This window comes from Phaseolus vulgaris, chromosome 7 (genome assembly GCF_000499845.2).
Source record: "Phaseolus vulgaris cultivar G19833 chromosome 7, P. vulgaris v2.0, whole genome shotgun sequence".
Taxonomy (NCBI): domain Eukaryota; kingdom Viridiplantae; phylum Streptophyta; class Magnoliopsida; order Fabales; family Fabaceae; genus Phaseolus; species Phaseolus vulgaris.
In genome coordinates, this window is record NC_023753.2 from 31,362,545 (window position 1) to 31,384,625 (window position 22,081).

The 22,081-nt window shown below is 34.0% G+C and overlaps 2 protein-coding genes across 4 annotated transcripts; both read left to right on the forward strand.

Moving 5' to 3' along the window:
- Positions 1–2,052: 2,052 nt before the first annotated feature.
- LOC137829979 (structural maintenance of chromosomes protein 1) lies at positions 2,053–18,539 on the forward strand. Of its 3 annotated transcripts, none has more exons than XR_011084120.1 (19): positions 2,053–2,896; positions 4,336–4,572; positions 5,261–5,494; positions 5,849–6,087; positions 6,742–7,008; positions 7,114–7,384; positions 8,066–8,189; positions 9,069–9,179; positions 9,544–9,651; positions 9,720–9,859; positions 11,259–11,348; positions 11,425–11,633; positions 14,599–14,768; positions 15,027–15,136; positions 15,217–15,593; positions 17,176–17,427; positions 17,606–17,833; positions 17,939–18,072; positions 18,259–18,539. XR_011084120.1 is itself a non-coding variant. In XM_068637036.1 (19 exons), the coding sequence occupies exons 2-19, from the start codon at positions 2,459–2,461 to the stop codon at positions 17,985–17,987; spliced, it is 3,654 nt and encodes a 1,217-aa protein (XP_068493137.1). In that variant the 5' UTR covers positions 2,128–2,356; positions 2,432–2,458; the 3' UTR covers positions 17,988–18,221. The 3 variants fall into 3 exon arrangements, 2 of the variants coding, with proteins under 2 accessions (XP_068493136.1, XP_068493137.1); XM_068637036.1 differs by lacking the exon at positions 18,259–18,539 and having other exon boundaries at positions 2,128–2,356; positions 2,432–2,896; positions 17,939–18,221; XM_068637035.1 differs by lacking the exon at positions 18,259–18,539 and having other exon boundaries at positions 17,939–18,221.
- Positions 18,540–19,574: 1,035 nt separating this feature from the next.
- LOC137828221 (patellin-4-like) lies at positions 19,575–21,793 on the forward strand. The gene is made up of 4 exons (XM_068634699.1): positions 19,575–20,735; positions 20,805–20,929; positions 21,019–21,160; positions 21,289–21,793. Exons 1-4 carry the CDS (start codon positions 19,878–19,880, stop codon positions 21,547–21,549), a joined length of 1,386 nt encoding a protein of 461 aa, XP_068490800.1. The 5' UTR covers positions 19,575–19,877; the 3' UTR covers positions 21,550–21,793.
- The last annotated feature ends 288 nt before the right edge of the window (positions 21,794–22,081 follow it).

A 22,081-nucleotide genomic window follows, 5' to 3' on the forward strand; every position in this document is an offset into this window, starting at 1 on the left:
TATTATATTAATTATGATTAATAAGAAAAAATATTTTTTAACATTTCTAAATATAAATACTAACAGAATATTAAATTATAACAAAAAAAATCTAAAAAATTAAAGGAAAAATCATAAAAAACAAAAATTGGAAAATTTGAAGAAAAAAAATAACATAACCGAATATGCCTTGCTTAAAAAGAATAACATAGTTGATTACCCACTATTGTTAGGAGCCTAATCGATTATGTCTTCCCTTAAAAAAGAAATTATGTTGAATATCTGAATAACATAATCGATTATGTCTATTTTAATAGACACTACATAATCGATTATCCTTCTAAATATAGATGATAATTGATTATGTTGTATGCTTAATGACTATCAACTATTTTTTAGGACATAATCGATTATGTTGTATGCTTAATCGACTATCAACTAATTTTTAGGATATAATCGATTAAGTCCTGTGTGATTTTTCATGCATAATCGATTAGGTACAATGAAAAATCTTAAAATTATTATTTATAATTTTATTATAATTTTATAAATTAATCTGAAATATTATTATTATTTTAATATTTATATTATTAATATTAATAATTCTTTTTTATTATAAGTATATTTATATTTTAAGGTATATAAATATTTTTATTACAAATATATTTAATATCTTTTATTTTTATTATAAATATATTAAATATTTTTTTGGATACTTACAATTTACTTGGAATAAAATCAAATAAAATTAAGTAATCTAAATTATTTTCTATTAAAATTGAATTCTATTATTTATATTTTTAGAATTTAAATATTTAAATGGATTTTGTAATTTCATTAATAAATCAAAATCTAGATTATTATAATATACAATTGAATTCTATTATTTATACTTTTAAAATTTAAATATTTAAATGTATTTTCTATTCTTATTAAGGATAAAAATGTAAATGCATATAAGCATATGTGGCTTTCTCTTCTCCCATTGCACTTTTTTTTCATATATGAAAGATACCAAAAAACTTGTAACTTCTCATTTCCACACACCTTCCCCCTCATCCATCACTTGAAATAAACGTGGGGTGCACAAAAGTGCACCATCAATCGAACCGAACGTATGAATTATAATAAATCTTTTCAATCTAACTTCACATATATTCTCACAAATTTCTTTGAAAATGAATGTAAATCCTTAACCATATAATCTTAAATCCTAAATCACACAATCAACCTTAAATTTTTTTTTATCAAACTTTAACTCTTTATATTACACAATTTCAATGAGAATACATTAGATTCTAAATCATACAAATATTTTTGTTTTTATCCACATTCATTAAGAAAAACAATCTCCATCTTTAAACAATCAAATAGTGATATTCATATATATATATATATAATTTATAATCTTTCCTATTAAAAATCACTTGTTAAAACATATCTTTAATATGAATAATTGTTTTATCTTTGGTCATGTACTTTGAAGGTTGGTCTATGACTTACAGATCCTAGAGAATTTCACTAGTATCAGGTCAATACTTCTACATTAGTTAGACACATATGTTTGACAACCTTCAAACATTTTTTTTCCCGAAATATCATCTAATTACTATGACAAAAAAAATTTAAACATTCATCAAAACTCCTCTTTCATTCCTACGAGATTGCAACAATTTCTATGCAAAATAATGATACATCTCTTTATAAACCAACTTAAAATCCTGATTATTTTTCTTTATAGATTAATGTTAGAGAATAATTTTTGTTTAAAACTAAAATAAGCATCATAAAAAAAAAAATCCTAAAACGAAATGTTTCCGGCAATTTGTAATAGTAATATCATCGTAACAACAATGAATGTTACGGGTATGACAAGGTTATCAAGAAGCTATCATTCTTTCTATGTTTAAATGTCTTGAAATACTATTTTACTTATGCACATGTATTATGTGATTTTAATTTTAAAAAAATAATAATTAATATAAATAGTTGATTAAATTTACCAATGCATAACGTTATATTTAGAATATAAATTAAAGGTAAAAATTAAGAGATGATTTGTTATACATTTATCATTATAAAGAGTATAATAGTAATATACATATGAAAAAAAGTTTTATGAACCTTAAAAAACAACAATGAAACAATAAAATTCTAAATGTCCATTGCTTACATCAAACAGTATCTATCCCGCCATAAACACTCGTAATTTTTTTTGCTGAAATTATAAACTTTGAATCTAAAGACGATTACGTGAGCAAGCAGGTAAAGGGCCATTGCAAGGCGGAGATTCCCGATTTCACTGATTTCACAGTTGCTGCACGGTTTCTTGCTTCTGCTACTGCCTACTTGCATCACTACCTAAAGTTATCTCTCGGTTAGGGTTTCTTCTCCCGCCAATTTTTCTTCTCCATTTCAGTTCCCAAATCATAACTAACCCTAGGGTTCACAGTTTCACGGTTTCACTCTGAACGGAACCATGCCGTCGCTCCTCTCTCCGGGGAGAATCCACTGTCTGGAGGTGGACAATTTCAAGTCCTACAAGGGCTTCCAAATGATCGGCCCCTTCTACGACTTCACTGCCGTCATCGGCCCCAACGGCGCTGGTAAGTCCAACCTCATGGACGCCATCAGCTTCGTCCTCGGCGTCCGCACCGGCCAGCTCCGCGGTGCGCAGCTCAAGGACCTCATCTACGCCCTCGACGACCGTGAGAAGGACCAGAAGGGTCGCCGAGCCTTCGTCCGCCTCGTCTACCACCTTGCCAACTCCACTGAGATCAGATTCACCCGCACCATCACCAGCGCCGGCTCCAGCGAGTACCGCATCGATGACACCCTTGTCAATTGGGACGCCTATAACAACAGACTCAAGTCCCTCGGCATCCTCATCAAAGCTCGCAATTTCTTGGTCTTTCAGGTTCTGCTTCAATATTTCTCCTGTTTATGTCATTGACATTTATAGAAGAAACTTATGGATTAAGTTCTCGGAAAAGTAAAGGTGCATACGAATAAATATAAAAAAATTATGGAGTTTAGAACCTTAAAATCCCCAAAAGCTAAGGTGCATATAGGATTTATTTTGACAACTTTTTCATTAACACTTGATACTTCTAAAAAGGGAAAAATAAGAAGAAAACATTGAATGGGTTTATCTGTAACTAAAATTATTCTGTGCACAAGTTAAAACTTTTTTTTTTTGAAAATTTACATTAGTGAACTTTTCCAATTTAACTAATTTTAAATTATGGAAAAACTCATTTCATTTTGTTCTTATTTTTCTTTCTTATAATAGCTGTCCCAAGTAGGGGATGTTCTATCATAGACTACCCAAACTGAAACCTTGTTAGGGTCATTTAGTTGAACCCGTAGCCAATCTAATTAAGACCCGGAAAAATTGGAGCAAGACTGGGTTGACCTGATTTTTGAACATAATATATGAATATTAATATTATGTATAATTTAATCGTAAGATTAAAGAAGCATATAGTTACAATTTTATATTTTACAACATATTTCAATATTTATAATACTAATATAAATATAATGTCGTGTTTTCCAAAACATTATCTAAGTGAAAATATTGTATCACTAATGCATAATTTTTGAAAATATAATACTTTTAAAGAAATATAGGACTTGGGACCAGGTTGGAACGAGTTGAAGCACAACCAAAACCCGTCTTAAAGTTCCTTGGGTCTAATCTTCTAACGGGAATCCGTCCAAATTAACTTTGAGTTGGGATGGGTCAATGGACAGGGTCAGATATCATGAACACCCCTCGCTACTGGATCTAAAAATGCTATAGTGCGATAACGGATCATGGGATAATAACTATGCTTAAATTTTTTAAATATAGTTTATGTTTATGTTATGTTATATGCATATAAGTTGTAAAAATAATTAAAAAATACTAAACATTCATGACATTCATAAATATCCATAATTAACAATAAAAAATAATAGGTATACGTATAGGTATCTTAAACAAAATGTACTACTAAATATCAATAGAAGTAAAATCTAAGCTACTTAGATAGGAATAGTCAATTGTCATCTCTTTTAAGTCTCATGTCTTATTTTTTTTTTGAAATTAAAATCCTAGATAGCCCTTAAAAAGGCCCTTGCCTTTATTCAAAGGGCTTTTTAGGAAACAACACATAGTGAGGATCCTATTTGCTGCAGCTGCTATTTGGTCCACTACTGGCAATACACTTAAACTCTATGCTATGGTGGTTCTACTAGTGACAGTTCTGCTTCCGCATTATAACAACGATGATTAAAACTTTGTACAGAAGTTTATCTAAATATGACTTAAATTTGTTACTGATCTTAAATTGACAATGCTAAGTTTCACAGGGTGATGTCGAGTCCATTGCATCGAAGAATCCCAAAGAACTCACTGCACTGGTGGAGCAGATATCTGGCTCTGATGAGTGCAAGAGGGACTATGAACAGTTTGAAGAGGAAAAAGGCACTGCTGAAGAAAAATCAGCGCTTGCTTATCAGAAGAAGAAGACTGTGGTTATGGAAAGAAAGCAGAAGAAAGAACAGAAGGAAGAAGCAGAGAAGCATCTCCGCCTGCTACAAGAACTGGTAATAGATCTGTCTTGATGTATGTGTGTTTGTGTGCACTATGTACGTGTGTAGGTTGCCTGCAGCTACAATATGCCTGTTTTAGTTTGATGTAGTTCATTGCTTTGTTTACTGTATGCCTTACTATTCTGTTTTGTTTTAATTTTTTTGCCACATGACTCATTAGACCAAGGCATGGGGTACTTCTAGTAACTATAACTAATAGAAAGTAAGAATTTCACCCTTTCCTATTACCGCTCTTACATCAATGCTTCCATGATGTCACTGCTTTTCTGAGTTTTCCACCTTCGTTGCTCCATCTGATCTGGTTGGATACCTGATGGAAATAGTTGATTGGAAGTGGAACTTTTTCTTGAAGATCCAAAGGCTATTGACAACGAATTGAAGGTGACACTTTGAGTGGCCTCTATGATTCCCCTATTTCTGTTTCCCCTTCTTTGAAATTGCTTAAGCTGAAGTAAGGGTATTCTTTCTAATATCTTTGATAAATTAGCTTTATAACTGAATTGGTGGAAAACTGTACCACTACAGTATCTTTAATCCTAGTGTCGCTAGATATTATTTACTTTGAACTGAAGAAAAAATATGATGAAATTCCTAGATTTTGTGCATTTTTCTCTCTTGATCTCGATCAGTCCTATTGTGGCAAGCAATGTTTTCAAGTATTTGTTTTTTTTTTCTCTTGCAGAAATCTATGAAGAGAGAACATTTCTTGTGGCAGTTGTTTAATATACATAATGATTATGTTAAAACAATTAAGGATCTTGAAGATGAGGAGAGAAGTCGTGAAGGTGTTGTTAAAGAGCTGGAAAATTTTGAAAATGAAGCTAGTAAAAAGAAAAAAGAGCAGGCCAAATATCTCAAAGAGATTGCACTGCGGGAAAAGAGAATTAATGAGAAAAACAGCAAGCTTGACAAGAGTGTAAGTATTTTTCCTATACTTTTAAGAATATTGTCATCATAATATTATACTTTACAGCCATTGAATTTTTTACATAGGTTGATTCTATGCTTTACTCATTGAACTTTGTTACTCGCGGTCATATTGATTTTGAAGAAAACTGGATTGGAAATTGCAATTTTAAGGTTTGGAATGTGGTTTTGTTAATCGGGGAATAGTGAGTGGTAAAGATAACAGCTCATGTAGACACAAAAAAGGCATAAAGAGCTGGTAGTACTGAATCATGTAGTTGTAATCCTATTGTTTGTATTTGTTATGCTCTTAGTAGACTGAATTTTATGAAATTATTTCTCTGGTTTTCTTCCCTCCTAGCAGCAGCCCGAGCTTCTGAAGTTAAAGGAGGAAATGACTCGTATCACTTCAAAAATTAAGAAAGGGAAGAAAGAACTTGATAAAAAAAAGGTTGAACGGACGAAGCATGATGCTGATATTGCATTGCTACAGAATGGCATCCAGGATCTTACAGCAAAAATGGTAGAACTTCAGGAAAAGGGACGCGATGTTGGTGATGAGCTTGATTTGCAAGGCAATGATTTGGATGAGTATTTTCGAATGTGAGTGTTTATTTGTTGTAGCTGTTAGCCAATTTTTGTTCTCTCTCTCTCTCTCTATATGTATATATGTATGCTATTTTGTTATTTTTTTTAATTTTTTTTTTAAAAACAAAATACTTGTATTGTGCGGGGTAAACTTCAATGCTAATGAGTTGTGGCATGCACTTAAAATCACGTCTGCCACATTTATTGTGTACTCGTGTTATTTGATTATGCTGGTCTGGAGAGATAATCTGTGTGCTAGACTGTTAGGGATACAAGGTGAAACTATTTTGTCAATTGTGTTTTTTTTTTTTTCTGTTTATTGAAGGAAAGTCCTCTAATTCATGTGGGTTAGAATTGTGCATCAGTTGGAACATGTATTCGTTGTGATTTTGATTGATATCAGCCAAATGTGTATGGTGTTGCTTATGGTATTTTATCACTTCTCATTAGCAGCTTGGCCATGTCTTCTCAATTAGAGCCTTCTGGTAGCACATTTATTCTCATGAGGAATTAAATCTATTTCATTCGACTGAATTTCATCAATTCTATCTTGTGGTAGCACATTTGTTGTCATGAAAAGTTTAAAATGTTAGTATTTAGCAGTTATCATGCATGTTAACTTTTAATTTGCTATTGTTTTTTTTTTTGTGTTGGAACTTGTAACTGCAGCAAAGAGGAAGCTGGGATGAAAACTGCAAAGCTTAGAGAAGAAAAGGAGCTTCTAGATAGGAAACTAAATGCTGATAGTGAAGCTCAAAATAATTTGGAAGAAAATCTTCAACAGTTAAGAAACAGGGAGTCTGAACTGAATTCTCAGGAAGAACAGATGCGAGCAAGGCTTGAAAAAATTCTTGATAATTCTGCAAAAAATAGAACTGGCCTTGAAAACTTGAAAAAAGAACTACGTGTGATGCAGGACAAACATCGTGATTCCAAGTACTTTTATTGAATGTTTCTTTTTTGGAGACTATTAAAGCTTCCTACTGCATATAAGTACATTACTGATGATATTTTTGAAATGTTGTTACTTTTGATCTGCAGGAAAAAGTATGAAAATTTGAGGTTAAAAATTGGTGAAGTAGAAAATCAACTACGTGAATTGAGGGCTGATAGATATGAAAGTGAGAGAGATGTTAGGTTGTCTCAGGCTGTTGAGACTCTGAAACGCCTGTTTCAAGGAGTTCATGGTCGCATGACTGATCTTTGTAGGCCAACAATGAAGAAGTATAACCTTGCTGTTACTGTTGCTATGGGCAAATTTATGGATGCTGTTGTAGTTGACAAGGAGTCAACTGGGAAGGAATGCATCAAGGTCCTAATAAGTTTTCTAATATTCTGTTTGTGCCATTGTACTTTTTTTTGATTGCATGATTACTAAGTCATATTTTAGAACTCACAGACTCCATTTAATGTTGATGGGTTTTTGTTGCTTTTGATCTGAATACCCTTTTTTTCTCTAGTAGTGTTGATTACACAACATTAGACAAAAGGAAAAGAAGCCAAAATTGGTATGGTGATGTATATGCCTAGGAACACTACTTGAGCTCTGAAATAAATATTAAATTTATTATGTACTTCAAATTTGCATGGGAATTTATGTGCTTCATAAACCTTGTTGACTAAGGCTTGAGCATTAAGCTTGTTTGGCACCTCCAAGCTGCTAGACCTTCATTTTGATGCCTTTTCATCCTTGATGACTTTAAAACTTTTGACATGCTGCATCTGTACTGTAATCCCGGTGGATTTTATGTTATGTTTGACATGGTTCTTTGGTTGCGGTAACTAAATTGTTATAATTGCTCCCAAAAGAAGCTTTGGTCTAAAATTGGAAGAAAAATTGCTTCTTATTTCATTAAACTTTTACATAATTGGTGAAAGCCAGAATTTTGGTGTTAAAATTCCAGTTTTGCCTTTTTGAACATTGAACCTCTGTACTTGGTTCCATTTACTTCGTTTTGTTATATTTATTGGTATTGATTTCTTTGCTTTTCAGTATTTAAAAGACCAGAGGCTTCCTCCCCAGACATTTATTCCTCTGGAATCAATTCGGGTGAAGCCAATAATGGAAAGATTGCGCACATTAGGGGGTACAGCTAAACTGGTGTTTGATGTGATTCAATATCCTTTTTCTCTAACCTTGAAGAACTGGTTCTGATTATTTCTGAAAATTTGTAATTTGAATCTGTTCTAATGAAACTGAGCATTTCTTGAAATTTACCTTTGTTACATAGCTTATTTGCAACTTGTTTTGACTAGTTTTAAAAATCAGCAACGTGTGATCTTAACAACTTTGCTTGAAAATTTCTGAATGGGAAGGCAAAAAATTGTCCAGCCATTTTTTAATAAAGTGCTTCCTGCTTTGAGGTCAATGACACTGTGTGATACAACTAGTTGATCTTACCTAGTGGAATAAGGTTGTTATGCTTCATGCTGCATTTGAATTGTATGTTTAAAATCCTACAGGAATGTATAATCTCCTTAGAAAACAAAATCATACAAATGGCGGTTTCTGTGGGTGGAGTAACCTTTTCTGTCATTGTGATGCATTGCATAGAGCTGCTACATCTTAACATCGTCGAAGTTTGCCGGTCATTAGGTTTCTAGTCTCAAACTGTTTACATTGTCCACACTCATCTTCTTGTGTATTGCTCTATGCTTCAGCTTTTGTTATCCATTCTGTTAACTGTTGTAGCTCACTAAAATCAAATCCTCTCCCTAATTGGATATATAATTTGTCAGATTTGCAGATTTTGTTCAGTAATTTCTTCTCATCAAAATGCTATTCTATGTACTGTTGCTTTAAAGAATTCCTTTAAGGTCAGATTCCATTGTTGGATTATAATTAGGTGGTCTATTATTCATGTATTTTCTCTTCTTCACCTTCTCGTGAATACTCCATAATAAAGTGTTTTGTTCATGCTTTTTTGTTGATCTACTTAGTTATACACCTATAACAAGCTAAAAAGTGGTTTAAGTGTTTCACCTTAACTAGTGCAAGTTTGATCCCTCCTTGGAGAAGGCAATTCTCTTTGCTGTTGGGAACACTCTTGTTTGTGATGATCTTGAGGAGGCCAAAATTTTAAGCTGGAGTGGAGAGAGGTTTAAAGGTAAGAAGATTTTTTTTTTCTTTATCCTCTACAGGTTCTTTATGTTCTTACTGACACGCCATTAAAATTTAATGCTAGTACATAGATGTTCCTTTTTGATCCCCATGCATTTTTGCCCTCTGGCTTTTGTTATTTGTACTTTTTTGGCACACAGTTTATAACTTTTAGTGGACTCCATGGTCTCTGCACTTTGAGTTTGTTTATTTTCTAATTTTGTTTCTTATCTAAGTAACCTTTTGGCTTTTGGAGAATAATCCTTTTGTGTACGTATAATGCATGTGATGTAATCCTGGTGCATTTAATACAATCATGATTGTCAGATTGCAAATTAGTTAACGTGTTCTATGGAATTTGATTTGCTTAGTTGTAACTGTGGATGGAATTCTGCTCACAAAATCCGGCACAATGACTGGAGGCACTAGTGGTGGAATGGAGGCAAGGTCAAAACAGTGGGATGACAAGAAAATTGAAGGTTTTTATCATTTTTTAAAATTCAGGTCAAAGCTTGTGCTCCTGCAATAAGCATGTTTTTTTTTTCAGGACTTAATAAAAAGAAAGAGCAGTATGAAACAGAGTTGGAATCGCTAGGATCAATACGAGATATGCACCTTAAAGAGTCTGAAGCATCTGGAAAAATTAGTGGACTTGAGAAGAAAATTCAATATGCAGAGATTGAGAAGGTACAATCAAACACGAAAGCTGCAAATCTTTTGTTGTTCTGGTGCAATCAAGCATGCAATTCTTATTTCTATTTTCTTTTGTGGTTTCATTTCTCTTTTTCTTTGTCCCTGGAATGTTTGATGTTTTTGCTATATGTGTATTGACTCTGAGTTGATGACAGTTTGTATGCACTATGGATCTGTTTAGAAAACTTATTTTTTGGCTTATCTGCTAAATAACTGCTTCTAAAGCATAGTCCTGTCGCAATGGGTTTACCAGAACTGCTTATTGAAATGTATATATGGTGTTTCAAGATCATTTTCATTAGCTATAATTGAAATCTTTTCTAAAGTAAAACAGTTGTGAAAGCTGAATACAAGACTAAGTTAATTTAATGAATTGTCAAAATTTTCATTTTTACATAAGCACTTTCTGGTGTGTCTATCCTAATACTTTTAAGCATATTTTAGATTGTTATCGTGAGAGCAATCAAATAGGAACTTATTTACATTATTTATGCAAATGGGCTTTATGAAATTGTTCCCATGTTCTTGATATAAAGTTTTAACTCAAGCCAAGTCTAGGAACTGTGAAAAAAGTGTAAGCAGTAAGCAATAATTATGGAATTACTTTTCTTGATCTAGAAAAACCTATACATTGGTATTTAAAGGAAAAACGAAATCCTAATAAATGGAAATAAATCTTCAGACATAAAGACTCTAAATCTGAAGCAAATCTGCCAAATAAACTCCTAATCTCAGTATCTTAATTTTAGGGATTTCTTACAAACAAATCTATATTTATTATCCAATCAATCTATATTTATTGTACAGTAAATGTGCAATATTTACACCATATTTCAACACCCCCTCTCAAGATGAGGAATAAATGTCCTCCATTCCCAGCTTGGTTATAAGATAAAGTTTTAGATAGTGTATTATGCAATTGGTCCTAACTAAAACAGTGCTTAACTAAAATGCTTCACACCAGCATGACAAATCTTCAAAATTGCTTATTGGAATATACAATTTCCAATTAGGAAACAATAAAGAATGACCAAGTAAAGCAGGGTTTATGGGAAGTTTGGCTAGTTTATTTTATATGCTTAGGGTGCAAAATTTCACCTGAACTGTAGTAGCACAAATTATACCCTCTTGACAATAATAATTAAAATTGTTTTTTTGCTTTCTTTTAACAACATGCACTGATCAAACGACGGAGGGGCTAATCTATGTATGACTTGATAGTTAATATTTAGTTCTGTGCTTGATATTAAACATTTTTGCATATCTGTAGTTAGATAAATTATAGTTTTTTCTTGGTATGGGTAAGAACCTTTCTACATTGATTACTTTTGTATCTTTTGTTCCATATGGAATATTTCATGTATTTTTATTTTTATGCTTTTAACTTTGTCAGCGAAGCATTGAAGATAAACTTTCAAATCTGAGCCATGAAAAGAAGACAATCAAAGAAAGAATTGAATGTATCAGTCCAGAGCTAAAGAAGGTGGTATTTACATTTCCTGAGTTTCTAGCAATATTCTTGTATATCTGACTGGTTACTTAGTGTTTATGCTATGCAGTTAAATGATGCTGTTAACAAGAGCAATGCAGAAATACGGAAGCTTGAGAGGAGGATAAATGAAATTACTGATAGGATATACAGAGACTTCAGCAAGTCAGTTGGGGTAGCAAACATCCGTGAATATGAAGAAAATCGACTCAAGGCTGCTCAAAATATAGCAGAGGAGAGGCTGAACTTGAGTAGCCAACTTTCAAAATTAAAATATCAGTGAGTTCCTTTTCTTTTACTTAAATTACATCTCTTGCTGTCTGTTTGTTGAGATATATGGTGAAAAGACAAAAATAATCTGTGTATTACAACATATGAGCATATATATATATACATATAAGTCTCAATTATAGAGAAGATACAAAGAGATGGCCAAGGCCTATATATTTAGTTACATTTAACACTCCCCCTTAAGCTGTTGCATACAAATAAACCAGACTTGTTACAAATATAATGAATTCTAGAACCTTGTTTCCATATATAATCTTTTCACGTATAAAGTGACAATCTACCTTAATATATTTAGTCCTCTCTTAATATAGGACAACTTGGTCATCTCAGAAAAGAGTCATTTGTGTGAACTCCCCAAATCAATTCTTTAAGCAACTGTTTGGGCCAAATAAGCTTACATGTGGTAGAGACCATAACTCTATATTATGCTTTTGCATTAGATTTTGCTACTACAATCTGCATCTTGATTTTCCAGGAGATCAAATTGTCCCTTATAAAGACATTATTTGGAGGTGCAAGAGATCCAACCCAACCTGCATCTGAATAACCCATAACACAAGTGTGATTATTGTGACCATAGGGCACCTTTAATATACTTCAGATTGCGAATAATTGTATTCCAATATCCTGTACATGGAGAATGCCAAGATAAGTAACTAGGAGATAATTCAATTTTCCAACTTGTAATTTGTATTTCTCAAGATCAGGAGTGGCTCCTCCCGATTAGGTGGAAGTTTGATATTGTGATCCATGGATGAGTCAATGAGATTGAAATTCGTCCAATTTCATCTAAAATATCCAATGCATACTTCCTTTGGGAAGTGTTGGATTGTGCTACTTAAATCCCCGAGAAATATCTAAGTTTGGCAAGGTATTTTGTTTGAAAATGACAACATGTGTTGACTGTAAGAAGTTATGATAATCACTACCTGTGAGTACAATGTCATCAACATACATTACCAAGTAGATACATCTAACGACTGTGTGACGATAAAACACTGAATGATAAACCTCACATCGAGTCGTACCAAATTATTGGACAATTTCACTGAATTTGCCAAACAATAGGGTAAATCCCTTGTGTCTATTGAACACATAGGGTTATGTTTATATAGGAAAAAGAAACATATGGGCTAAGCCCATTACATAAATATGAGATATCTAACAATATCTCATAATATCAAATAATATCTAATAATATCTAACACTCCCCCTCAAGCTGGTGCATATAGATCATATGTACCCAGCTTGTTACAAATGTAATCAATCCTAGGTCCTCGTAAGGGTTTAGTAAAAATATCTGCTAATTGATTATTTGAATTAACAAACTCAGTCTTGATATCTCCTGATATAATCTTTTCTCGAATGAAATGACAATCAATCTCAATATGTTTTGTCCTTTCATGAAAAACTGGATTTGAGCTAATATGAAGAGCAGCCTGATTATCACATATGAGTGTCATTTGAGTAACCTCTCCAAATTGCAATTCTTTAAGTAACTGTTTAAGCCAAATAAGCTCACAAGTAGCCGAGGCCATAGCTCTATATTCTGCTTCTGCACTAGATCTTGCCACAACACTTTGTTTCTTGCTCTTCCAAGAGATCAAGTTATCACCAATGGAGACACAATAACCAGAAGTTGACCTTCTATCAGATGGAGATCCTGCCCAATCAGCATCTGAATAACAAATGACTTTAGTATGGTTATTATGACCATATAACAAACCTTTTCCAGGAGAGCCTTTAATGTACTTCACTATACGAATGACTGCTTTCCAATGATCTTCACATGGAGAATTAAGAAATTGACTCACCACACTGACTGCAAAGGAAATATCAGGACGAGTAACAGTGAGATAGTTCAATCTTCCAACTAATCTCCTGTACTTCTCAGGATCCGAAAGAGGCTCCCCCTGATTGGGTAGAAGCTTGACGTTGGGATCCATGGGAGTATCAACAGATTTCGAATTCATCAACCCAATTTCCTCCAAAATATCTAATGCGTATTTTCTTTGAGAGATAACAATACCAGTATTGGATTGTGCTACCTCAATCCCCAAGAAATATCTGAGTTTGCCAAGATCTTTGGTCTGAAAGTGTTGACAAAGGTTTTGAGCATGTGTGTGTATATATATATATATATATATATATATATATATATATATATATATATAAAGAAGATACAAAAGAGATGGGCGCTCATATATTTAGTTACACTTAACTACACGGTTAACTTGACCTACATAATTTACATGCATGGATGCGTTCATGATCTTACATGCAAGTAATATGTTTGTGCATTGCTAAAAGTGTTTTAAATACCGACAACTAGTACATTTCAAAACTACAATCAAATTCGAGGAAACAAAAGATTGATCAAAATGAAAAAGAGGAAAGAGGAAAACTAGAACTTGAGTTCAACCAAGTCTACAATGCCAAGTTCTATTTTTCATTCAGTACTAATTTCTATATAACTGGGAGATAGAAACACTAGTTGGAGGATTATGTGTTGAAGATTAGGTCTGGATAATTGATACAGTGCTTAAGTCTGTAGGTGGTCAGAAAATGTCTGTCCAGGATCTGTTTTACATTAGTAATTCTAGATTCATAATTCTTGTGGTCTGATCCATGGTTCAAATCATGGATTCTGCACTATAGAAGCCTAGAGTAATTTCTTATTTATTGCATCTAAAATAGTAATTCAACTGAAGTTTTTTGTTATGTGAGATTATGGTCATTGTTACATGTACTGTTCTCAATTACCCAAAGTTTCTTTTATTGCATCTCCTTTTATGTTTAGAAGGTTTTCAATTACCTAAGAAAATTGATAGAGAAAAAAATCAAAAGAAAAGAAAACATCTGGAGCTTAACTTTCTGTTTTTTTGCCATTTAGCTAGGTACTCTTGAATTGATTTGCATTCGTTTGTTTGTATTTTTTAAAATTATTCTATAGGTTGGAGTATGAGCAAAATCGGGACATGAGTTCACGAATTCTAGAATTGGAAGCTTCTCTAAGTGCTTTAGAGAAAGATTTAAAACGTGTACAGGATAGAGAGGCTGCAGCGAAGTTAGCAGCTGAGAAGGCTACTGAAGAGGTTAATCAGTTAAAGGAAGAAGTTAAAGGTATATTTGATACCTGTGTTTGCTGTATGATATTGATAGAAAACCATGTGGAATTCTTGTTTTTATTTGGATTTGCTATATTTTATTCTCCTTTTGGATTGGGGATGTTGTTGAGGTGAAAGCTTGGTTATCTGGGTAGGCCCTTCGCCATTTTCTATCTGAAATTGATGGGAACACAGACCCACTATTGCTTCATTTTGTTTATGTTTTCTTCTTTTGGAATCTCATTCTTCAACTGTTCTCTTTCTACTCTTGAAGAGTGGAAATCAAAGTCAGAAGATTGTGAAAAGGAAATCCAAGAGTGGAAGAAGAAAGCTTCTGCAGCCACAACAAACATATCCAAACTTAATCGCCTGATACATTCTAAGGTTAGATGTACAATAATTCTTGTCTCTGGTGAAACTTGTAAGCGAAGTGTAGATAGCCAACATCTTTAGTGTGTTTACAGGAGGCACAGATTGACCAGTTGAATGTGCAAAAGCAGGAAATACTAGAAAAGTGTGAACTTGAACAGATTGACCTCCCGATCATACCAGATCCCATGGATACTGATAGCTCGGTACCAGGTCCACATTTTGATTTTGATGAACTAAGTAGGGCACTGAAAGACACGAGACACTCAGACAGGGGTAAAATTGAGGTAGAATTTAAGCAAAACACTGATGCCTTGGTATCTGAGATTGAAAGAACAGCACCAAATTTGAAGGCATTGGATCAATATGAGGCTCTGGTGGAAAAGGAAAGAGCTGTAACCGAGGAGTTTGAAGCTGTCAGGAAAGAGGAGAGGGAAAAAACACAGAGATTCAATGAGGTTAAGCAGAAAAGGTACAAGTTATTTTAGTTTCATTTTATTATTACTTGTATTTTAATATTAATACATAGCCAATTGTTTATAGTGTGCATGGTTTTGGTGGATGTATCAAAGGAGTCTTAAAATTACATAAGAAATGATGTCAAGAAAATAATTAAATGACTAGTTGTTTGAAATGACTTTTAACAAGTGATTGTATACTGATAAAATATTTAATTATTATTTTGTTGTACAACTTTTATAAAGCCACTTTTTGGGTGTACATAGACTAGGGATTAAAGAGTCTTAGGCTGTAGCTGTTCCTTGATCTGTACTCTTCTCATTTTTTCACACATTAAAGGGATTAAAGAGTCTTAGGCTGTAGGTGTTCCTTGATCTGTACTCTTCTCATTTTTTCACACATTAAAATTACATCAGCTGTGAAATATACTCAGTGATTTTACTCATCTTTAAATTCAAGTTGGTATAAGGTCCCGCTTTGTTGCCTGTCCATCTGCTGCAATCCACTGCTAGCTGTTGCCTAGGGGCACCTGGAGGGGTTTGACCCACCCCAAGAAGTTGCATGACCTGAATCCCAGTCACGTATTCTCATGTCTTGTTCTTCAGCAACTTGTCATGCATTGCCCTCTACCTGCCAAAATCTGTTGGACCACCTCCATTAGACTCATCGGCGTCTTTTGGGCTCGTCTTTGCCCTTGGTTCTGGATTTAAACCTACTTGAAGTTTGGGTGAAATTATTAGGCATAGTTTCTCTCTTTTCTTCTTTTTTCTCCCTATAGTTGTGGGTCTATATGTACTTGAAATGACCTCCATAGGTCCTGGCTTTCTTTCTGTTACTAATACCATTGCAACTGCAAAACTCAATTGGAGAAATTACTTGTTATGGTCTGCTTTAGTGGAGTTGTAGTTTCAACCAAGTGTCTATTTTTCTCTATGCTATACCATTTTGTCAAGGTGTATGAGAACATGTGGATTGATGTAAAATTCCATGTGAGCCCAAAATAGTAGAAAAATCAAATGAAAAATATTCTGCTTTGATCCCGAATGGGACTTCTAGACTGGTTAAAGATTTGATCCACTAATGGGACTTCTTGATTGGTTAAGATTTGATCTTGAATATGATCAAAATCTAGATTCATGGTGCAAAGAATAATGACCATATACAAAATTTTCAACCTCTGCCTGATTTCTTCTAGTGAGTCAGCTTCTAAGAACATTTTTAACTCGTCAACAAATTGACCTTCAACAATGAAAGATTTCATAACATGATCTCTCGGTTTGAGAGATGCCAATTTATGGGAAGAATCATAAAGTTTGTCAATGGCATTTGCGAAGATGCTTCAAGCCTTCTTCCAAAAGGTCAATCTGGTAAGCTTGATGTTTGATAATTCACTTACAAGGTTGGTGATAAGTTTCCTCTGAACATGTATCGTCCTGCATTTCCCGTCAGAATCTCTCTAATGCTCTAATGAAGTACAACCTTTTATTCTTGGGAGTTTTCTTTGCTCTCTATGTTAGAGCTTGTCTTTGAAAATAAAATCTTGTATTGTTGCATTTGATCTGTCTTCTGAAGAAGCTTAAGTGTGATGGATGCAGGTACCAATTGTTCATGGATGCTTTTAACCATATATCTGGTAATATAGATAAAATTTACAAACAACTTACAAAGAGCAATACACATCCACTGGGGGGAACAGCATACCTAAACTTGGAAAATGATGATGATCCATTTCTTCATGGCATCAAGTACACTGCTATGCCCCCAACGAAGCGTTTCCGTGATATGGAGCAGCTATCTGGTGGGGAAAAGACAGTTGCAGCACTTGCATTGCTATTCTCCATCCACAGGTAAGAGTTGTTTGTACAACTTGGATTAGAACATGAATACTTGGTAACTAATGAGTTTGAGTTTTAATAATAAAAATTCATCTAAGCAATATACTGACAGATCTCACATAAAACTATTTTTTTGAGATCTTATGTTCATGTTCCATTGACACTGTTCCCTACTTGCTTCTTGTTTCAGTTATAAGCCTTCACCATTTTTTATATTGGACGAAGTTGATGCTGCGTTAGACAACTTGAATGTTGCCAAGGTTGCTGGCTTTATTCGTTCAAGATCATGCGAAGGGGCAAGGACTAGTCTGGATGCCGATGGGGGAAGTGGTTTTCAGAGTATTGTGATATCACTGAAAGACACTTTTTATGACAAAGCTGAAGCGTTAGTTGGGGTTTACAGAGATTCTGACAGAAGGTAAATTTCTTGATATAAATATTGATTTAAAAAAAATTTTCATTGTGTTGATGGCGGATATACTAACATGGTTTACGCCTTATGCAATGATTTTGCCTTTTGCAGCTGTTCGAGAACCCTCACATTTGATCTGACTAAATACCGGGAGTCCTAATATTCTTCCATAGGGGGTAGCTGAAAGCTGCCTGCTATGTACATAGCAGTCAGAGCTTGGTTGCATTTTTATTTCTTCTCTTAAGGTGGCCAAACTTATTTGTGTATCTGCTTTGGGTTCTTTTTTAAAATTATTGTAAATAGGATTTCATTACTTTTTATGTAGAATACAGTAGCTAGATGTCCTAATTTTCCATCTTGAATTATTTTTTATTCACTAAGCTTTTTTCTCTGACTTGACTTTTGCTTTCTTGTATGTGTGATGTGTACAGCCCTCGTAAAACTCAAATGACCATAAGAACTGAAGCACCTTCATTAACAAAATGAAAGAAGAGGCGAAGTTTGTGAAGTAATTTTGCGAAGAAACACAATTATCGAGGGTAGCGTAAGAGTACAGTAATGTTAATGTTGATCACTTGTACAAGTTTTTTATTTTTAAAATATTAGTTATTTTGATAACATAGTAAGTAACTGCGAGCAACAATTTAAAGTTGAAACATGTGACGATGGGGTTAACTATTTTATTTATTTGTCCTTTGTTTTAAAACGTGAAGTTTTGGTCTTTTATTTTCTAAACCGTATCACAATAAACTCCTCTACTAGCACTGGGAAGAAGTTAACGGTTATGTTGTTAGTGGTGGTTCGTTTTGACCACCGTAATATCTAATTTATAGGGTTCGTTTTGACCGTTAAATCTAGTTAGTGGTGGTTTTGACTATCATACTTGTTCAATCTGATTTCCACCACCATCAAACCTTTTTCTTTTTTTGAAGAGACAGTTTCGACAGTCAGTTACTGACACTTCAAACCTCTTAAAATAATTATCAAAGACCCACACGCTATTTCGTTATAAATATTACAGGTTGTATTGGGAACGTTCCCTATAAATTACTCAGTTTTATTAAAATGCCAATAAGGAAATTAACGCAGTTAATTTGAAAAAATTAAACAGTGGAAACGATCGTTAGTGCACCCGTTCTCTAACTGCTTTAGCACCCTCCCAATGCATTCTGGAGTGCCTTTTTAACATGTTTATGACAATTTGATCTATACTCTTGGAAGGTTCCTTTAAAAAAAGAAAAAGAAAATGATTTACTCAATTTTTAACCCCATTGTTCACGGCTAGATCATGAAATTGTTTTTCATATAATACTTTTTATAATTTTCATTAGAAGAACTATCTTATTTTTACCTTTATTGTTTTTTGTTCATATCTCCTTGTCGTCATTTTTTTTATAAAGATATTATACAAATGCAATTGGTTAGTTTGTGATATATGTTTTATTTTATTTAAATAAAGTTTCACTTGACTCTGCACATGAAAAGGCTAGCCCAGGATCACACTAAGGGTACCCAATATTTAATGGCCACACTAGATTTTATATATTTGAACATTTGGTTCGCAGGCCGTGAAGGTCTCACTCAATTAGGAATGTTAGACACTACTCACTGATGTGGCGCATGGTTGAATTGAAATGGAAGCTTGTCCCTGTTATTTGAATTTCTTGAGGCAGATTTTGAGATTGTAAATAATAGGAGAAATGGTTGCGATTATAACGAAGTTGGTGTAGATTGATTTATGTTGCATGAAAAGAGCGTTGCATGCCAATTTGGTTTACATAACCCAAATTAAAACATCATTGTTTGTCAAGTGATCTATATTTGGTGACTCAACTAACTAACGGTTGAGAATGGTCAATTGAGAGCATTGATCCATCATCTCTCAACATTATTATTGAGTTGCAACAAACAAGGCCTTCATGCGTATGCATGTACGTAATGTAAGGCCACCTTTCCTCTTCCCTCTCCACCCCCTCCCTCCGCCAAACGCTCCAATCAAGGAGGAGGATCGGTACATCCGGAGAAGAATATCAACTTTTGAGTCGCGGCCATGAACAGCATGGATGAATGTTGCAATGATGAAAATGGGAAAATCGCTCTCGGGGTGCCCCTCATTTACCATTTCCGCGAGAACAATAATGAGCAAAGTCTGAAGGTCGAAGACCTCCAAGAATATCATGATTGTGAAGATGATGAAGATGATGATGATGATCTTGAAGTCTCATCTTTAGGAGATGGGACCCAAAGTCCTGCTGAGGTTAAACTCAAGATAAAGAAGTCATTGCTGGAATTACGTTGCAAGATTGAAAATGCCATTCTTGGCAACTTTTTGTTAGGGGAACCCGATAAGGATCTTGCACCAGAAGACGTGGCAGTGTCGAGGGAACAGCTGAGAGAGATTTCTATCTGGGGTGTCCCTTTGTTGCCCAGCAAGGCTCATGAGGGCACTGATGTTGTTTTGAGGAAGTTCTTGAAGGCCAAAGATTTCAAGGTCAATGAGGCCTTTGACATGCTACAGAAGACCCTCATATGGCGACGTGAAAACAACATTGATGGGATCACTGAGGAAGATTTGGGTTCTGAGTGTGGAAATGCAGGATTTTTGTGCAGTAAGGATAGGGAGGGTCGTCCTGTGTGTTACCAAGTTTGTGGGGTTTTCAAAGACAGGCGCGTCTACAAGAAGACCTTTGGATCAAATAACAGGTGTGACAAGTATTTGCGGTGGAAAATTCAACTGGTTGAAAAAGCTGTGAAGAAGCTAAACTTTAGAGAAGGAGGGGTAGATTCCATAATTCAGGTTTTTGATTTGAAGAACACACCAATGCAAGGAACCAAGGAGCTCAACTCACTCAGCAAAAAAGCTCTAATATTGTTTCAGAATTACTATCCTGAGATCATTCACAAAATCGTGAGTTCATAAAAGTATAATACAGACTATTATGGCTTCAATTGCTCATTGTTTTTATTTCATTTGCAGATCATAATATATGCTCCATTTTGGTTCTACACGTCCCAAGTGCTATTCTCAAGATTCATGAACCAGAGAAATAAAAAGAAGTTCATCTTAGCTAGGCCACAGAAGGTCACACAGACCCTTCTCAAGTGAGTGTGCTTAACACGAGCCTTAGTGTCTCATTCTCTGTCTCTTATCTTATTCAACCACATTTTTTTTAACATTGTGATTTTTAAAGGTGCATAGCCCCAGAACATCTTCCATGTGAATATGGCGGTCTCAGGAGGAACAACGATGAAGAGTTCTCGCCTTCTGATAAGGCCACAGAGCTTAAAATAAAAGGAAATACTGTTTCCAAAGTTGAATTTCCAGTGGCAGAGGTACACAGCATGAAATTTTTGTCATTTTTGTTTGTTTCAAATTGAATGCACATGCACATAAAAATTTCATTGATCATTAACCATGTTAGAATTTGCTCCATTGTAATTTGATTTTGGGATGTGTCTAGCTTGGAGTGACACTAATGTGGGATGTAACTGTGGTGGGATGGGATGTGTGCTACAAGGAAGAGTTCATTCCAGATGATGAAGGCTCGTACAGTGTATTACTGCAAAACCAAAACGTAGAGGGTAGCAGCACTAGAAACTCCTTTTACATCAGTGAACCTGGGAAGATAGTGATAACAGTTGAAAATGGGACATACAAGAAGAGAAAAATGTTCTATAGATCTAAAGCCAGAACCACGGTTCCCATGTTCATCTTGTTATAGTAGTAAATGGCCTCCAAGCTTCATTTGATATGAAGATATTGTACATTCACACTCTGTTTCCAACATCAAATTGCTGGCAGAATAGACCCTTTTACTCTCTGCTAAAGATTCAAAGATTCTATCTAGTTCACGGCTACTACCATTCATTCTGTACACATCCATATCTTTCTAATTCTTTTTCAACACTTCCAACCCAAAGCCATGCCATGAATTATTGGAACAAAAATTTTCCCAGTTATTGATAGTTGCATGATTTAACCAATTTGAATATCTGCTAAATAAAGCAAGTTATATAAGTTAAATTAAGTCATATATTAATAAAATAATATTGTTTTTTGTAAACTCATTTAAACTGCGAACTAAGTAGAATGATTAAAATTGGTCCACTTTAACATAAGTTAGACTTGTTTTGCCCATTCTAGTCATGAAGATGAATCACCCTGATTAAAAAGTTCATGTATGTATGTAATGACAAAAGGCTTGATAAAATTTGATCTGACCAGAGGTTCTCAAAATTTTGAAAATTGAAATA